The sequence below is a fragment of the Pygoscelis adeliae genome, unplaced genomic scaffold, assembly GCF_000699105.1.
Source record: "Pygoscelis adeliae isolate BGI_AS28 unplaced genomic scaffold, ASM69910v1 Scaffold33, whole genome shotgun sequence".
Lineage (NCBI taxonomy): Eukaryota > Metazoa > Chordata > Aves > Sphenisciformes > Spheniscidae > Pygoscelis > Pygoscelis adeliae.
In genome coordinates this window covers 1287630-1303716 of record NW_008824413.1, presented here as the reverse complement: position 1 = coordinate 1303716, position 16087 = coordinate 1287630, and the positions used below count along the sequence as shown (strand labels likewise).

The window sequence follows — 16087 nt, the reverse complement described above, 5'->3', positions numbered from 1 at the left end:
CTTTAGAAGGCCCCTGTTGTTGCTGCTGAGCTGTGTTTGTGTTTTCTAGTGGCCAGTGTTACTGGAAATTGTATGAGTTAGAGTGGAAAAAGCGCACAGGGTGGGGGTTGCACTTTTTTTAATACTATGGGCCATAGCTTTCTGAAAAAAATGCCATGTGGAAAACACTCCTTCCACTCTTACCACATTGCATTCATTCATCATTTATTGTCTAACTAATATATCCCTGCCTGCATATAAACAGATACTAGGAAAGTATTTCTTTTCAGTGTTTATTTAATTTTCCTTCAGTGGCATTCTGACAGCTGGAAATGGCTGGATTCTACTTCACCAGTTTTTAGTTCGTCAACTTATTTTTAGTCAGTCAGCCATACTGTGAAGGTCTCTAGGCCTTTGTGGTGAGAAGAAGAGTGTGAGAATTTTTTAAAAGTTCTTGACAAAATATTTTGTGATAGCTTTCTTTCTGAAAATATTTTCCCCTTTCACCATTTGAATTCTTTGAACAATTTCAGTCAAGCTTGACAGGCACTTCTTTCCTTTGGGTTTAAAGTTTTTTGAAAATTATTGGCTAGATAGAGGAGAGGCTTAACTTAATAACTCTAGTCGAGGGAAGAGATGTACTGAGTTTTCAGTCACCTGCTTTGCGTAGCTTACAGCAAGGTGGTACGCTGCTGTCTCTTTCTTGTTAAGTCAATAGTCGAGGTATTAAGAAGGAAGCTTTGGGATGGGATATGAAGATGTAAGTAGAAATGGCCTTAAAGGACTGGGATGCAGGAGGTTTAAGACCACAACTTGGAATTACTGTGGTAGGGTGAGGTGTATGGAACACACAGGACACAAATCAATAGGGATCTGGTCTTCAGTATTTCTTCTCACAGAACAACTTTTCTAATATTAAAGCTTGGCTGTATAGATGCAAGTCAATTGCATCCTCTGCCTGCTTTTTGGCTCCCCCCTAAATCCTTCCCCAAGAAAAGAAAAAAAAGTAGAAAAAAAACACAAAACAAAAATCTGTAATTACGTTACTTTTTCTTTTATTTTTGTGCAACTGAATTTCGAGGAGTTGTACCAAGATTTTTTTTTTTAAACTACCTGATTCATTGACCTTAATAGCAAGATAAATATTGAGCAGTTTCTTCAAGTCCATTATTGTGTATAGGTACCCTGAGGATAATGAGTGTATATGCACAGGCAACAGAATGAAAGCAAAATCTGTTTACAGAATTAGGCTATATTTAAGGATACTGAAATTTCTGCCAAACAAGGAGCACAGTGAAATTTCATCTGCCAGTTATGTTGCTCTTAATGTTCTTTAATTTAGCAGACAAGGTAGTTTGGTTGTAATTAAGCTTTTCTAATATTGTTGTTCCCCAAGGTTGTGGCATAAATCATTTTACTCTGTAGTTTTCTGCATCTTCACTGCTTCCATTTTTCCTGTATAATTCTTCCATAAACAGTCTCTGGGATGCAGGAGAACTCCATGCTGTAAATTACTTCTTGTGTACGTTATATAATTTTGAATATATGCAGTTGAATTTCTTTTTCCCGAGCCTTTTATTCAAGTTTCCTGGTTTTCTTGGTGCTGTTTCTTCTATGTGCATACCCCTCCTGCTGTGGTAACAAACATTTTTTGCCCAAAATAACTCTCGTGGCAATTTCTGTTACTCCTCGCTGCTTTTTGTATAGGTAGACCTGGCAATCAGGCTGAATTGCTCAACAGTTCTTACTGAAGGACAAGAGGCAATGGGCACGCTGAAATAAAAGAAATTACATTTAAACATAAGAAAAAGCTTTTTTTTCTTGTGACTGAACACTGAACAGGTCGTCTGGAGAGGTTGTGGAGTCTCCATCCTTGGAGATATTTAAAACCTGGCCCCCAGCAACCCTGCCCTGAGGGTTGACCCTGCCCTGAGCAGGGAGATTGGACTGGATGATGCCCAGGGTCAGTTCCCACCTCAGCCATTCTCTGGTTCTGTGAAGTAATCTGGTTTGTCTTAGCTGCAAGTCACTTCAAGATAGCCACAGTTTGTAGTTTCTTTCTACAAAGTTATGCAGCAGGGCAAGTTGTAGTCATTCTCTCCTGCCCATCTCTTCTCCCCAAACAATTTCAAAAGAAAACCCTAACCAACCCTTAAAGTCTTGGACCATATTTATGAGTCTTAAGAAAGATACCTTCCAACTTGAATTCCAGATATATTCAACTTACCCGTTCAGTCTTTTCTATAATAAAACAGGGTTGCAAAAAGTTGTTTTCAAGACTTGTTGCACAGAGGACTGGTTTAATTTAAGTAAAGATTTTACTTGGGAGAAAATATGTTTTCCCAAACCATCCTTTCAGGATTTAAAAGGAGAATGAGGTAGCATGAAAAAATTGCATCTCTTAACTGCAGGAGACACAACTGCAGGTTGTGTCTCCTCCCATGAGCCTAGCCCTGTCATACGTTGCATCTGACTTTCTATTTGAATGACCTGGTGTAGATCTGAATTTCTGTCTTTAGGTAAAAACAAAACAAACAAATAATCAAACATACATATTGGTATAACTTTCCACTAGCATTTTCAATAAACCAAAAGACATTTCTTGGAAAACTTAACCCACTAAGAAAGCAACCTTGTGGGACAGAGTGGAAGTAGTAGAGGAATTCTAAGCCCTGGTCCATTGAGGTAGAAGAGAAGAAATTGGAAGCCCATTCCAAACTCTATTCTCTTATTTTTTTGACTAATTGTTTTTTCAAAACATATTGTGTGGACTTTTATTCTTCTTAAGCTTTCTTTCAGTCTTACCATTTGACTTAAGAAATAGTACTCTCCACAACAACAGGACTTTTATTAATGTACTAGAACACTTCTTGACCATAGAAGAGCATATATAGAAATAGTCATATACTAGTTCACTTATACTGGTAAGTATTTGTATGATTGTTTGTGCTGTGAGGTCTGACCTTAATAGTTTGTGTGATTATTGACCTTACACACAGTGTGTTCCACCTAAAAGTAAATTAGGGGTGTATAACTTTTTGTGGGGAAAAAAAAAATCTACGGTATCATCTATTGTCCTATGTGCAGCTTTTTTTTTTTTTTTTTACAAAAAAACCCTGAACAAACAAATCCTCATGCTGTAACAGAATAATTTGAAGTACAGCACCAATAGTTGAGATTATATTTCAGTTAATCTGAAATATTTAAATACTGAATAACAGAGAGGCAGGCTACCTTGTTTTATATAACAAAGAAAGTATTTTTCTGTATTCTGAAAGTTACAAATCAGGCATGCATCCACTATAACAATGTGCGTTTTATTTTTCATTGCTGACAGGTGGTAACTCCTCCAAATCTTCCAAGTTTTTGGGACTTAGCAGCATATTATTTTCATTATGAAAGAAATCGATGCAGCACAGTAAGGCCCCTTTATGTTTGTGCCCACACTATGTATAAGCATGCCATTTAATCGCATGGTAGCTAAAACTGCATTTAGGCATTCCTTCACTTTTAGGAACAGAACTTGCCATTTTACTTGGGGAAATGTTTCCAATATTCCTCTTGCCTTTTTTTTTTCCCTGTGGTACTATAGTTGTGCAGGTTATCATGCGTCTTGTGTTAGTAACTGGTACCTTTCCCATTCCAGCGTTGTGTCAGCTCACCACCAGTCAGTGCAAGAAGACATAGTGGCATGTTCCTTGCTCTGCCCTCTGCTGGTTTAGGAACCATCTCATTCATCATACCTGTGACATAATAATTTGTACTACTTCATATTAATATAGCTTGTCACCATCTTAAAAGAAAACACCTCACTCCTGATTTGGATTAAAAGAAAATAATAAATTGAATTGTTTAAATAGTAATAATGGAGTTTTGATTATGATTGAGTGAAATAAGCTGCAAATACTTTGTGGTAGATAGTTCTTTCAAAGATTAAATTACAGCAGAGAACATGTTATAACTCAGCGGCACTTCGCGTCAGGTTCTGTTTTATAAATGATGGTTACTTTTCTCTTTCTTCAGCTTCTGGAATTCACAGAGATATTTTCACAGCCACCATTGTTTAGAAAGTTGGCTGAGATAGCATTTTAAAAAAAGAAACCACGGTAGCTGATAGTATGGAGTAGTGTGTATGTGCACATATTACATGAAGAATAGTGAAAAGAAATTTCCTTCAAAGTACTGATTCTTTTACATAAAATTTTCCATACATCTCTCACGATTCTGTGTTTTTCCCCCATTTTTATCCTTGTCTATTCCACAAAACATTTCAGACTTAAAGCAGCTGAATTAAAGACAGAACATTCTAAGGAACAGTGCTCTCTCGAGTATATGTGAATATAAAGTACTGCAAGTATTTGTTCGTATTAAATCTTCAAACATTTCCCCTGGATGTCTGATTTCCTGGAAGAATTTTAGTGAACTTTGGGGAAAAAGACACATTTACAATTAACTTTGCTTGCCTTAATTTTTTTTTTAAATATGAATTGTGGTTAAGTCACTAATGTTTGTCTTACAAATAGGAGGCTCTTTTATTATGCCCAGGATTTTACATTTTAAATAAGTGTTTTTGTTTATGCGGGCCTTTATTTAGATTCAGAAGTTACAGTAAACCTTTCTCATTTACTAAAGTTTTGATTCCTCACACACACTTTTTTTTTTTACTCGTTTTATTACATTTTAAATATTGTCAAATTTAAATTATGTTTCTGGGAAATTTAGCTAGCTTTATTCACTGTTTAATAAAAATGAAGTTGGAAAGTTTCTTGTGTGTTGTGTTCATTATCTTATTTTTTGAAAGACTGGATACTTGAATGTGTTAATTAAATTTACTGATATCTGTTGTTTAAAATGTTCACATTAAAAAACCTGTTTTGTTTAGCATGCCCTCCCTTTCTGAAAATAGTACTAAGGTTTATCTTTGGGATTATTAATGCCATTGATGCAACAGAGTACGTGTGTAATGGTGACCATCTTGTTACATGCTGTTCTGTGACTTCAGTATTAAAGCCTTGTCATCTCCTCTCTGCACTTCGTCAAGTACATGTAGCTCTGCTTTGAGAAGTGCAACTTCTGTTCCTTTTGTAATGTTTGATTCTTGAACCTTTTCTTCATGAGTATTTAAAAGCTATTTTTAACACTGAAAAATTGCTCCCTTTTCTTGTCCTTTGGAGTGATTCAGATGGAGTTTCTATGTATGGTGTCTGTTTTGCTTTTCTTGAAAATATTAGTTTGCTTAACCACCAGTATGTTTCATCTGTCTAACCCTTGAAAGGCTCCAAAGAATATTGAAAGCAATACTGTGTTTGTAGTACTTCTTTTTCTTGTTCCATTGTTAGGTTGGGAAAGGTATTCTAAGAAATCACATATGTGTTTTAAAAAAAAAAAAAAAAAAAAGTATGAGGTTCCAAAACACAAAGTCCTGAAAAAGATATTTTGCATCCTAAGTTCTTGTTAAGTAACCACATAAAACAAAACAGTCTCCACAGTATGAAGTCTTTTCCCATCTCACTGAAAATACAGTTCGTACTATTCACAGAATTGTTTGTCCACTGTTTATGTAATTGTTTTATACAGAATGTAACTGCTTCATAGCTTCCATGATTTTTTGTTTTGTTTTGTTTTGTTTTGTTTTTTAGGAAGAACAGAACCGAGGCAAGCCCAACTGGGAACACCTGAATGAGGATTTACATGTACTTATCACTGTGGAGGATGCTCAGAACAGAGCAGAAATAAAACTGAAGAGGGCTGTTGAAGAAGTAAAAAAGTTACTGATACCTGCAGTAAGTATTTGTATGCAAGTCTTCGATTTCCATTTCCAGAAGTTACTTCTGAATTACAATTAATACTGCAGCAGTAAGATTAAGCTTGCAGAGTGGCATCCTAAAATGAAGTTTAGGTATTATTTTGTAATACTCTAGTGATCTTTAAAATGTCTCTTCCCAGATCAAATTATTCCTCAGAACAGAATAGTATTTTTAAGAGATGTTCATATTTTTGCCTGTTTTCGATACAGATGCAGGGAATTCTTACCATCTTTAAAAGGCAGTGCTGAACTGTTACACTAGCTTTCTCACCTTCTTTCAGTATAAGGATGCTTCACTTTAAACCTGGGGAAATATGACATGCTTTTATGTTTCACTTTGAGCTGATTCTGATACTTCAAGAAAAGAAGGCATGTTTTCTTAGATCATCACATTAAACACATTCCAAAAAGAACAAAACCCTTCAGAAACACCGTATCAAAAAACTTTGCTGTCAATATACTGGGGAAAAATAAACACAGTGAAACTGGAAAATGGGTTGTCTTTCTCATTTCCTGATAATATAAACTGCTGCCCAGCCAGATGACTTAAAGCCTTTTGCAGGGACCAGAATTACCCTGCAAGAGCCCTTCTCTTAGATCTGCTCTGTATTCTCACTCAAAGCAAGGTGACTCAGCGTGACTGTATAGTGCATCCCATGCCATTAACTTGCATCTTGTGCTGATCTTTACCACCACTTTTGTGCCATTATAAAATGATAAAAATAAATTATATCTTTTTCATTGGAGGAAAAATTTTCCATATTATGAGGAAAAATTGAGATTATCTTGTGAAAGAAAGTAGTAGGTGGTATTAAAATGACCTAGTGATTTTGGGTGCTTAGTGAATGCTAATAGATGCTGGCTGTGAGGAAACTTGTGACGACACATGCTGTATAAGCAAATTTATTCAGAACACATTTTTTAAAGTTACCAAAGATCAGGAGAGAGACTTAATTTTTGAATTAACAAAATAAGGTAGAATATTAAGCAGGAAGTATGAAAAAAATGTAGTTTAGACCTCTTCACATTGCACATTGTCAATCTCTGAAAGCAGAAGACAACTAGAGAAAGTAGATCTTCAGAATTTATTCATTTACTAAAGAGATCTTGAGCACATTAGGATTGAGTTTATAACAGGATTAGAAATGGTAATAAGAAAAAGATTTTTCTATATGGGCAAAACTTGAAACCCTTATGTTCATTCTCTAACTACTATGCAGCAAATAGTTTAAAAAACACAGAACTCAAACTTCCCTGTGATACAGAATTAATTTTGTCAAATGTCTGTTGATTCTTCTACCTCCCTTTTATTGCTGAATAATATGACTGAAGGGTCATGTTGAAGATGACCTGATAGGTCACAAAACCCCAATATGTCTGAAGTACTAATGTATACACTCTGTGTATGTTTGTGTTATGCTTGGTTTCTGGAGCTGGTGTATGGGTGTGTTTTGAGCCTCCAAAAAAACCTGAATACATTAGTATTTTTTCATTGTGATAGTGTCAGCCAGCTCTTTGTCTTGAAAATATTCTTCCTCGTTTAGTAACTTAATCAGTTGGGGGAGCTCTATAATCCTGATTACAGGATTTTTTTTTGTTGTTGTTTTAGTAAAAAACAACAACACAGGGCTAACTATTGTCCAGATATAGCATCAGTTGAAAAACACTTTGTTCATTTTGTTAACATTTTATATATAATGTGTAGGCATAAGAGATTTGGGCGGCGCTTATTACATGCACAAGAGTTAAAGGTCTGTTGGCTCTCATTTCTGAAAATTATGCCTCATTGAAACAGGCATGTGTAGTACATACTAATGAATTAGCATATAGGTGAACTTGTTTTTTGCACTATCTGTTGCATCTGTTCAATTAGTATAAAAAATGGCTGTTTAATCAAATTATGGTTTCAGGCAGTTGAAAAATTCTGTTTTAGGATTAAAAGATACGAATTTAAAACTTCTATGAAGGAAGCCATAAACCTTTAAATAATCAGGGTAAGCATGAGGAAAAAAGAAATCCTAGCTAATTATAATAAGATGGGGGAAATTGTGGATGTTGGAAGATTCCGAAGATGCTCTGAAATGTATTAATGGAAAATTGCAAATTCCCTTTCACGTGGTAGAATACCTGCAACTATTACTGTTTTCCAAATAAATGTCAGAGGACTAAAATTGATAAGAAGATATTAATATATTTCTGTTTTATCTCCATCCAACTTGAATAAAATTTGAAACGATTCAGTCTCATTCTTGTCATATAGTGGCAATGCTTTGGTTTTCTGAGATACATTTCAGAAAAACAAGCTAGTGTTAGAGATAAGGATTAGTTACTAATTTCTTGGAATAATCAGTTATTTTTATACTCAGGATATTAAAAAGCCTAATTACATTTTATAGCAAGAGTGCACAAATAGGCACATTTCTAAAATGGATTTCTATTTGAAGGTACTTGGGTGAACAGAGACTATTTCAGTAGCAAAGTGTGTTTCTTCTCATCTTTATGAATTTGGATCACTAGTGAATTTTTTTCCTTGTGGAAGTGAATTATTAATTTCCCTTTCCACTTGCTCTTGGATTTTTACCAAGATGGTGGTATAGTCAGACAGTTTATGTTTGGAATTGAAAAGGACAACTTGAGGCAGACTGGCTGAACAAGCCATTTTTTTCTCCCTAAGGAGAAAGGCCAAAAGCTTTCAAAACACTTCCCCCCTCCCCAAATTATTATTATTTTGTATTTAATTTGCATTTCTTTGGTATGAAACTCTTTTTAATTTTGGCTGTACTTCAAGTTCTATAGGACTAATTCTTTTCCCATAGTTCAGTGAGATACTGGTCATTATCTGGACCTGCAAGATCATATGGTACTGCTGCTTTCATGTTTTTCTCCGAAGAAAAACAGGAAGAAAAAAGCAGTCTTCAGGCTTTTGGGATCACATTGAGCTGTACCATCCTTATGCCTCCTTCTAAAGTGAATCCTACAGGTTATTGATCTCTCGTCTCTTCGTTGTGAGAGCTTTGACAGTTTATTTTTTTATTTGCAAGAGTTCAGTAAGGATGGGCAGTTCTCTTGCAAAGGAAAGACAAAAGATGCTCTGGATTGTGCACATAAGAAAAAACGCAGAGCCTGTGTAAGGGGACGTACATAATAATTAAGTATAGCATACCAAGTTACAGGGTTAAGGGTTTGCAATTATTCTTTGAGATCCTGGGCAGTAGGGCTGAATTCCTCTGCTAGAAATATGTAAGGCTTCTACATGTTCTAAGAGGTGTTGAATAAACTCTTCTAGCTGAATGTGTTTTCTAGATACTCCTTTTGTTATACAGATGTCCAGGTCTCTCTAATTACTAATTTGCCTTTATACTAACGGTCTTCATATAGGATGAGGCATGTACTACAGAATTCAAATTTCAGGCAAATACTTTTTACCCCTTTTTCCTTTGACTCCATATTCTTCCTTTCTGAGGACAAGATCATATTTCTGGCTTCTACTTAACTATTCTAATTTGGTCTGGAATTGGTGTTTTTCAGATTCTTTGTATTGCTCTTCCTGTGTTGGGGCAGCAGTAGTTTTGCTTGGTTGCTGCCTCCACCTTGTCTGAAGACAACTGCAACATAGTATTAGTCAGTGATGTTCCCTGTCAAACTGTGTGTATCATTTGCTGCTACGATAATGGAATTTTAAGATTGTGATGGGTAGGAAATAATGTTTCAGTAGAAGATTGTTCTATTTTGTTAGTACATTTGGTTCTTGCCTATAAGTTATTTTAGACTTTTCAGTCTTGAATATCTAAATTTAGCTGTATTGTATGGGGGAAAGTATCGTTATTTAAACAAAAAAAAAATCATTGGGCTTAATTAAAATAAATACTGCAGCAATATTGATTTCATAATGTCAAAATTCTTAGAGTGGATGAATGTCAATGGCAATGATTGATTTTTTTTTTAAGGTAATTCAGACACAAATCATGCTATATAAGAGATAAGATAATTATTCCTTTAATATGGAAAAACATTAATTATGACTTAAAGTAGATGGGAGTCAACAAGCAACCAATTTTATAATGGTCATTTTTGTGTATTTTTGTAGCAGCTTCATGCATTGGACAACAATTACCATCGGTCCTCGATAGTGTTCCCAAGCATTTCATCCTGTTTGGTATAGGTGTTTCAGTGTTGTAGTTGAGGAATTTAAAAATGGAGTAAGAAAAGATGCAAAATAAAGATGTTACTAGAACACAGTTTTCCACACCAAGGTGATCTATAACATAAGTTCATAGAGAGTCCAAATTACCAAAACCTAATAAGCCATTTAATAATAGAGGAAAGTTTGGATAATTTTTGCTGTATGGAAGAGCTGAAGTTGGAAATTAATTTTGCTAGTCTTCAGGTCAAATTAAAAAACCAAAACAAAACCAACTTTGCAGAGCTACGAAGCCTCAAATGTTAAAGCAGAAATACCAAACTGGCCTGAAGAGTGCTGGATTAACTGATGTTACTGTCCTTTAGCCATATCATAGTTGCTGCTACTGCTGTAGTCTGTTTCTAGCAAGCTGTTCGGAACGCTGAGTAAGTCTGAATTAGTGAAACTGTGTAATAAAGGAAGTAAAACATACACTCTTGCCTCTAAACATTTTCATAAACAACAGAGAGAAAATAGCTACGCCTAACAAATAATAGAGTAGTAAAACTCAGAATGAGAACAACTGTGTAAATACCTGGAAATTGCCCAAGAGGCTGAAGCAGTTGCTGAAAGTGATTGATTGAATCTTCTTGAGTTAACGTTTTACTATTGGGTGAATTTACTTTGGCCTGAAGGGCTGGTAATGTTAAGTGCAAGGCACTGCTAGAAAAGTAAAAGTAGGAGCAGCGAACAGAGTGCTTAGAAGATGTGTTAACCAGGGCAGTATGATAAGAAATACTGGCTGTTTTCAGAGGAAAATAAGCAACTGAACACTGTAAGATCTTGTATTTTACTTTACTTGTAGTGCAATAAAAACAGCCTCACCAAGTTGCAATTGAATTCTAGATCATGGAGAAAATAGGGAAAACCTGTGCTGCTGATGACTGCTTTCAGTACCAGCTGTGACAAAGGATGGGACTGGGAAAAACCTTAAGAATTTTTTTTTTATGTCAAAAGATTAAAACAGATAAGATACACTGTTTATAAAACAAAGGATTATTGTATTCGGCATAGTAGAAGGCAGAGGAATTAAGAATAAAGTTAATAGCGGAAGAAAATCTGGGGAAGTAGGATTTGCTTTTCACCTTGAAGATAATATTAGCCATCTTTTTGCTACGAAGAAAAAAAATCATTGAATAAAAGAATCAAATAACAAACTATTCACTGTAAGCGTCATAGAGCATGATACTCTTTATGTTCAGCGTCTTGAAACATAGTATGCCAATGAAAACATCAGCAAAACTTTGAATGAAGATCTAATGCAAACAGCTACAACAAATGTATGTGACCCAATGGTTAAACAAAAATATTTGTGTTAAATGGGATACAGTCTCTTCTTCGGTATCCGTTGCTTTAAATTGTGAAGAAATGTTAGAAAAACACAGTACAAGCATTTTGTGGTTACACTGAATGGCTTGCTTTGCTAAAGAAGTGAGTCTCTTCCATGGTAGTCCAGCTAACGTGCAAGGATTTTACCCACAGACTTTCTTCTTCCAAATGTTCGCTGTACTCCTTATCAAAACAGCAGCAGCAGAAAATGACATTCTAGTGTTTCATCCAGTTTAATGTGCTGTATACTGCATGATTTTTACCAATTGGAATATTCTTCATAGTGATGCTTGGTATGTAAGTACCATAACTGTCCTCCTTCTGTTTGCTCCCTGTTACTAGAGATGTTATTTTGATGGCATTTCTATTTTTAGTCACTCCGATTTACAACGCATTTTCTTTATATAACAAGAGAGAATGTAATGAAGGGGCAATAGTATTGGCAGAATGTTTTGTTTTTCAGTTGGATAAGTTAAAAGCATTTCTTTCCTGAAGACTGCCTTCAGCAAGTGTGATGAGGTGGGGCTTCTTTATTCATTAAAGTAAATTTCTAATACCTTCCTTATAAGTGTAGTTGTAAATTTCCATTGTGGTTTATTTTCAACTTCTTACAATAAAATAAAGAAGGATATCTTAATTTTTACCCTGAGAACTTTGTGTACTGTGAATTCCGTAGAAAAAAACCTGATACAGTAGAAAGAGCTTTAATTTAAGAATTTTTAATCGTGCTTTAGCTTTAGTAAAAAGAAAAGTGGCTATTGTAGTAATGCTGTACATAATTTGTTGCCCTGTAGCTAAGACCAGCAAAAGCTTGAAATTTGAAAGATACTAGGAGAAGAGAAGATTTCATTTGTTTTAGCCATCTAAAAAGCCACAACAAATTCTGCATGCAAGTTTGACTTCCCTGAATAGCTCTTTCTAACTCATTCCTGCGTGGTGTGCTGGTTTTATATTTTTGCTTTCACAAGTGAGAATATAGTGCTGCCTTCTGTAGTCTCCCTGTTGAAATGTTGGTCATGCTGTGCAATCCATTGTTTGCTGCTTGTTCAATTAAAGTTATGAAATCTGTGAGTGATACAGTAGCAGAAAAAGGACACTGCTGTCCTTAAAAGTGTTTTAGGAAATTCCTGCATTACATCTGTTTTGTCAGTTCTGATGCAAGTCTCTCACAGTGCACGTCATGTAAATGTTCAAAAGGGAAGCTCTGTAGGTAGGGTAATGAAGCAGCCCAACTTCTTGGGAGTGACTGCTAGATAACATGTGGTAAACTTTTTGATGTGGAGGAGAGGTGATAGTGTATTATTTTTAGTAGTGTGAAGCAGACATAATGTTTCCATGACAGTATGAACCAAGGGCTGCTGCAGTCCTGCCATTCCTTCATGATTTGCTGTTCCTGCTTCCTGTTTTGCATCAGAAAGTACTGGCCTTCATCTGACCGTGTAGCGAGTCCATTTGGTGCAGAGCTTAACCTTGGATTAGCTGACTTGCTACGGAGTCAGTTTTGTTTTACCACTGACAGAAGTGACGGAATGAGAACATGCAGCCAGAGAAAAATGGGATTGCAGCAGACCACCCTTAAATAAACTTCTGTAGAACTGTGAGTGAGTATGTTCACCTGCAGATAGGATGAGAATAAAATAATCAGAAACTCCATGTAGCATAATATGACAGTGGAAAACAAAAGAGGAAAGCCGACTAGTATGTAGGTTTTCCTCTTCTGTTTTCCACTGTCCAGTATGTCTAGTACTGGTAATTTCAGTAGCTTATTCACAAGTTGAATAAAGAATTAGTTGTTGAGCAGTCCTTAAGTAGATTCTGATATGCATTTTAATGGTCTTATTCCGCTGAAAGTTTTTACTGTAGTGCAAGTCTGAGTTTTAAAAATGAGGACAAGAATCTCTTACACCAGTTCACATAGGAAGTGTTCACGTATTGTACTTGATATGTTACTGCAGTGTTAAATTTTTGAGCTTACACTAGTATTGACTATTAACAAAATTATTTCAGGCCAGCTGCAAGTGTGAAGCAGCTCTCTCCATCATTGTGTACTGTGGTGGAAACCCTGTAGACCCTGTGGTTCATTACCATCAAAATAAAGTCTGTTGATGGAAATGATTTTTGAGACCATGTTTACTACAAGATATCTAGGTGATTTGCAACTTAATTGAAGTAAAACTTGTTTAAACTCTGTTAAATTCCTCAACTCTCCTGAAATAATCTTCATAGTACTAAGGAGAAAACAAATATTATTCATCAGAATAATACATCAGAAAGTTGTTCACGAGAATAATTTTGAAAGGGGATATAAAATCTGCTCTTTTGTGTTATGATTATAAATTTGTTTTCAACTTTCCATTTTCAGAGAGTTGGCACAGAAGGAAAAGGTAAACATAAATTTATGATCATCTGTGCCCTCACATATATCAGTTGATTGTTTTACAGATTTGGACATGTAGTCATAATCAGGTATACTTATGTAAATATGCCTAGTTTTATTAGCTTAGAACTTAGGTAGCAGTTCATACTGATTCTTGTTCTCACTAGGCTTTCCTTATACTAATGGGAGAAAGAAGCTCTTCCAACAGTTATTTCTAAGCACCTTAATCCAGTTGTTACTCTGAATCTTCTTCCGGACATCTCTGATGGCTTCTAGAACCCAGGGGAATTGGTTGATTGTGCCTACGTACAGTTACTGTTGAATACCCTATCTCTTTCCCCTTTTCCTTCTTCTCCAAAATATTTATTAGAGATGTATATCGCTCTCTTCTGTATTCACTTATTTAAGGTGTTACAAATGTATAACTTGAGAAATGGTAGATTGTAATTTGTGAAAAAGACCTTGGGAAACTTACAAAGTAGTCTTCTTCTCAAAGAGAAACAATGAAGCTCTGTTGCCTGAAACTCAGTAGGCACATGCCCTTCCAAAGCAGGGTTATGCATTGATTAGGAGCTGTAATTAGGTTCCACATGGGTTTTGTCTGTCTTTCAGAAATGTGCTTAATCTATCTGGGTAGACAGAGTTGTGGAAGAACAAATAACATTGACCCGTTCTGGTAATTCATTTTGTAGTATCCGTAACTTTTTCTTCATTTCTCATCCCATTTTTTAAACTTGCTTCTTCTATTCTTGGCTATTTTTCCCATGCTTCCTGTAGTCTTCTTTTTCCCCTTCCATATCTTTGTTCTTTTTCTATTGATGGCCCCAGAGCAGAACATGTAAGCTGGGATCTTTATATAAAATCTTGTTAAAGTATTTCTCACCTTATGCAAGAAGTAGATGATGAAGCTATGATCCTCCTTGGCTGTCCATCTTGATAAAGATGACAAGAAAATGGCAACAAATGACCCATGCATTATTTTCCTTATCCTTCATTTCTAGCTACAGTTGGTCTTCTAGATTTCTGTTTTACTTCATATTTTTGACCTCAAAATAACTGTACTTGTCAGTGAATTTTCTGTGAGAGTTTGATTTTTAAATTTGTATATACATATCTTCACTGTAGTTGAATTTTATTGATCTTGGGTACCAAAAGTTGTTTTTTTTTCGTTTGTTTGTTCGGTTGGTTTTCTTTTTTAAAATCACAGCCTTATACCTAAGCAGAAGAAATGCTAATTGTAGGATTGTGATTCCTGGGAGACATATTATAAAGAGTAGAAATTTGTTGTCCTGCACTTTTAACACATTTTTATACTAAATATTAACTGGACTATATTAAGGAGGTCAGGTCACTTTATGTACAAGTCGTTTTGGCAGTGGTTTCTGGAGGGATCCTCGCAATTGCAAACATTTTTGTGTGAAGTAATAGTAAAGTAACCAGTAAACGTTTCGCTTTTCCAGCTATTTAAAGCATTCTTTATTGCCAGTGTTAGTTTCGAAATCTAGGTTTCTAATTATACAAAAATAAAGCTTGTCATACAAACATCTGTGGTTTTAATGCTGACTGATGATTTATAGTCATCGAGTTGTTCTACATTATGCTATTTTGACGTCAGAGCACAGAAAATTCTAACCTTTGGAAAAGTGCCAAGGGTTTTTCACCTACTATTCAATAGAAAACTTACGTGTTTCTTTTTTAAAACAGTACAGAAATGCTTGAGCTTCCAGTGCAGGACTAATAAGATTTCTCTTTCTTTCATAAGTTGTTTATAGGCTAAAGCTTTAATATGGGAATGTTCTGGACCCTGTTATCAGGAGAAACATAAGTGAGCATGATATAAGAGATTGGAGCTAACTGTTTTAAATAGCTTACATCATTTTGGACTAGGCCATTTGTAACATAATTTAAATTAAACCAGAGACTGGTAAACTGTCCTGGAAAGTGAAAGATTAGATGAGATGTTACTGGAAAGTTGCATTGCTTGGAACAGAGTTATTAATGAGAAGCATTTAAAACTCCATCAGGTAGTACTTTTTCATGTGTGTTGTTGGAAATGGTATGGTTTTTTATGTTTTTTTCTTACATCTTACATATTTTAGTAAGTATTTTAAAAGCTCTGTCTTATTTTCAAACATACTTTATTAATAGGGATAACTTAATGAAAACAGAACTGCCTTCTGCATCTTCAGTATTACCATTATTAGCTGATTTTTAATATTTCCACAGCATCTGTGTACACAGTTATGTTCATCAAATTCAACTTGTGTTGGAAAGTGGAGTGTGTTTTAAATTCCACATCACTTGGAATTATTGGATAGAAGGAAATCTGAACACCAGCAAATCTTAGGAAAAAGTCAGGGGTCTCTAATACTATATATCCAGTCCTTTGATATTGCAGTGTCTTATGAATATGGAT

General features: G+C 35.1%; 1 protein-coding gene across 1 annotated transcript in view; it reads left to right on the top strand.

Annotated features, from left to right (window-relative positions):
• QKI (QKI, KH domain containing, RNA binding) overlaps positions 1 to 16087 on the top strand; it is a 161878-nt gene that overhangs the window by 98361 nt on the left and 47430 nt on the right. The window contains exon 5 of the mRNA XM_009320757.1: positions 5619 to 5762. Coding sequence (XP_009319032.1) covers positions 5619 to 5762 — 144 coding nt within the window. The remainder of the gene's footprint in view (positions 1 to 5618; positions 5763 to 16087) is intronic.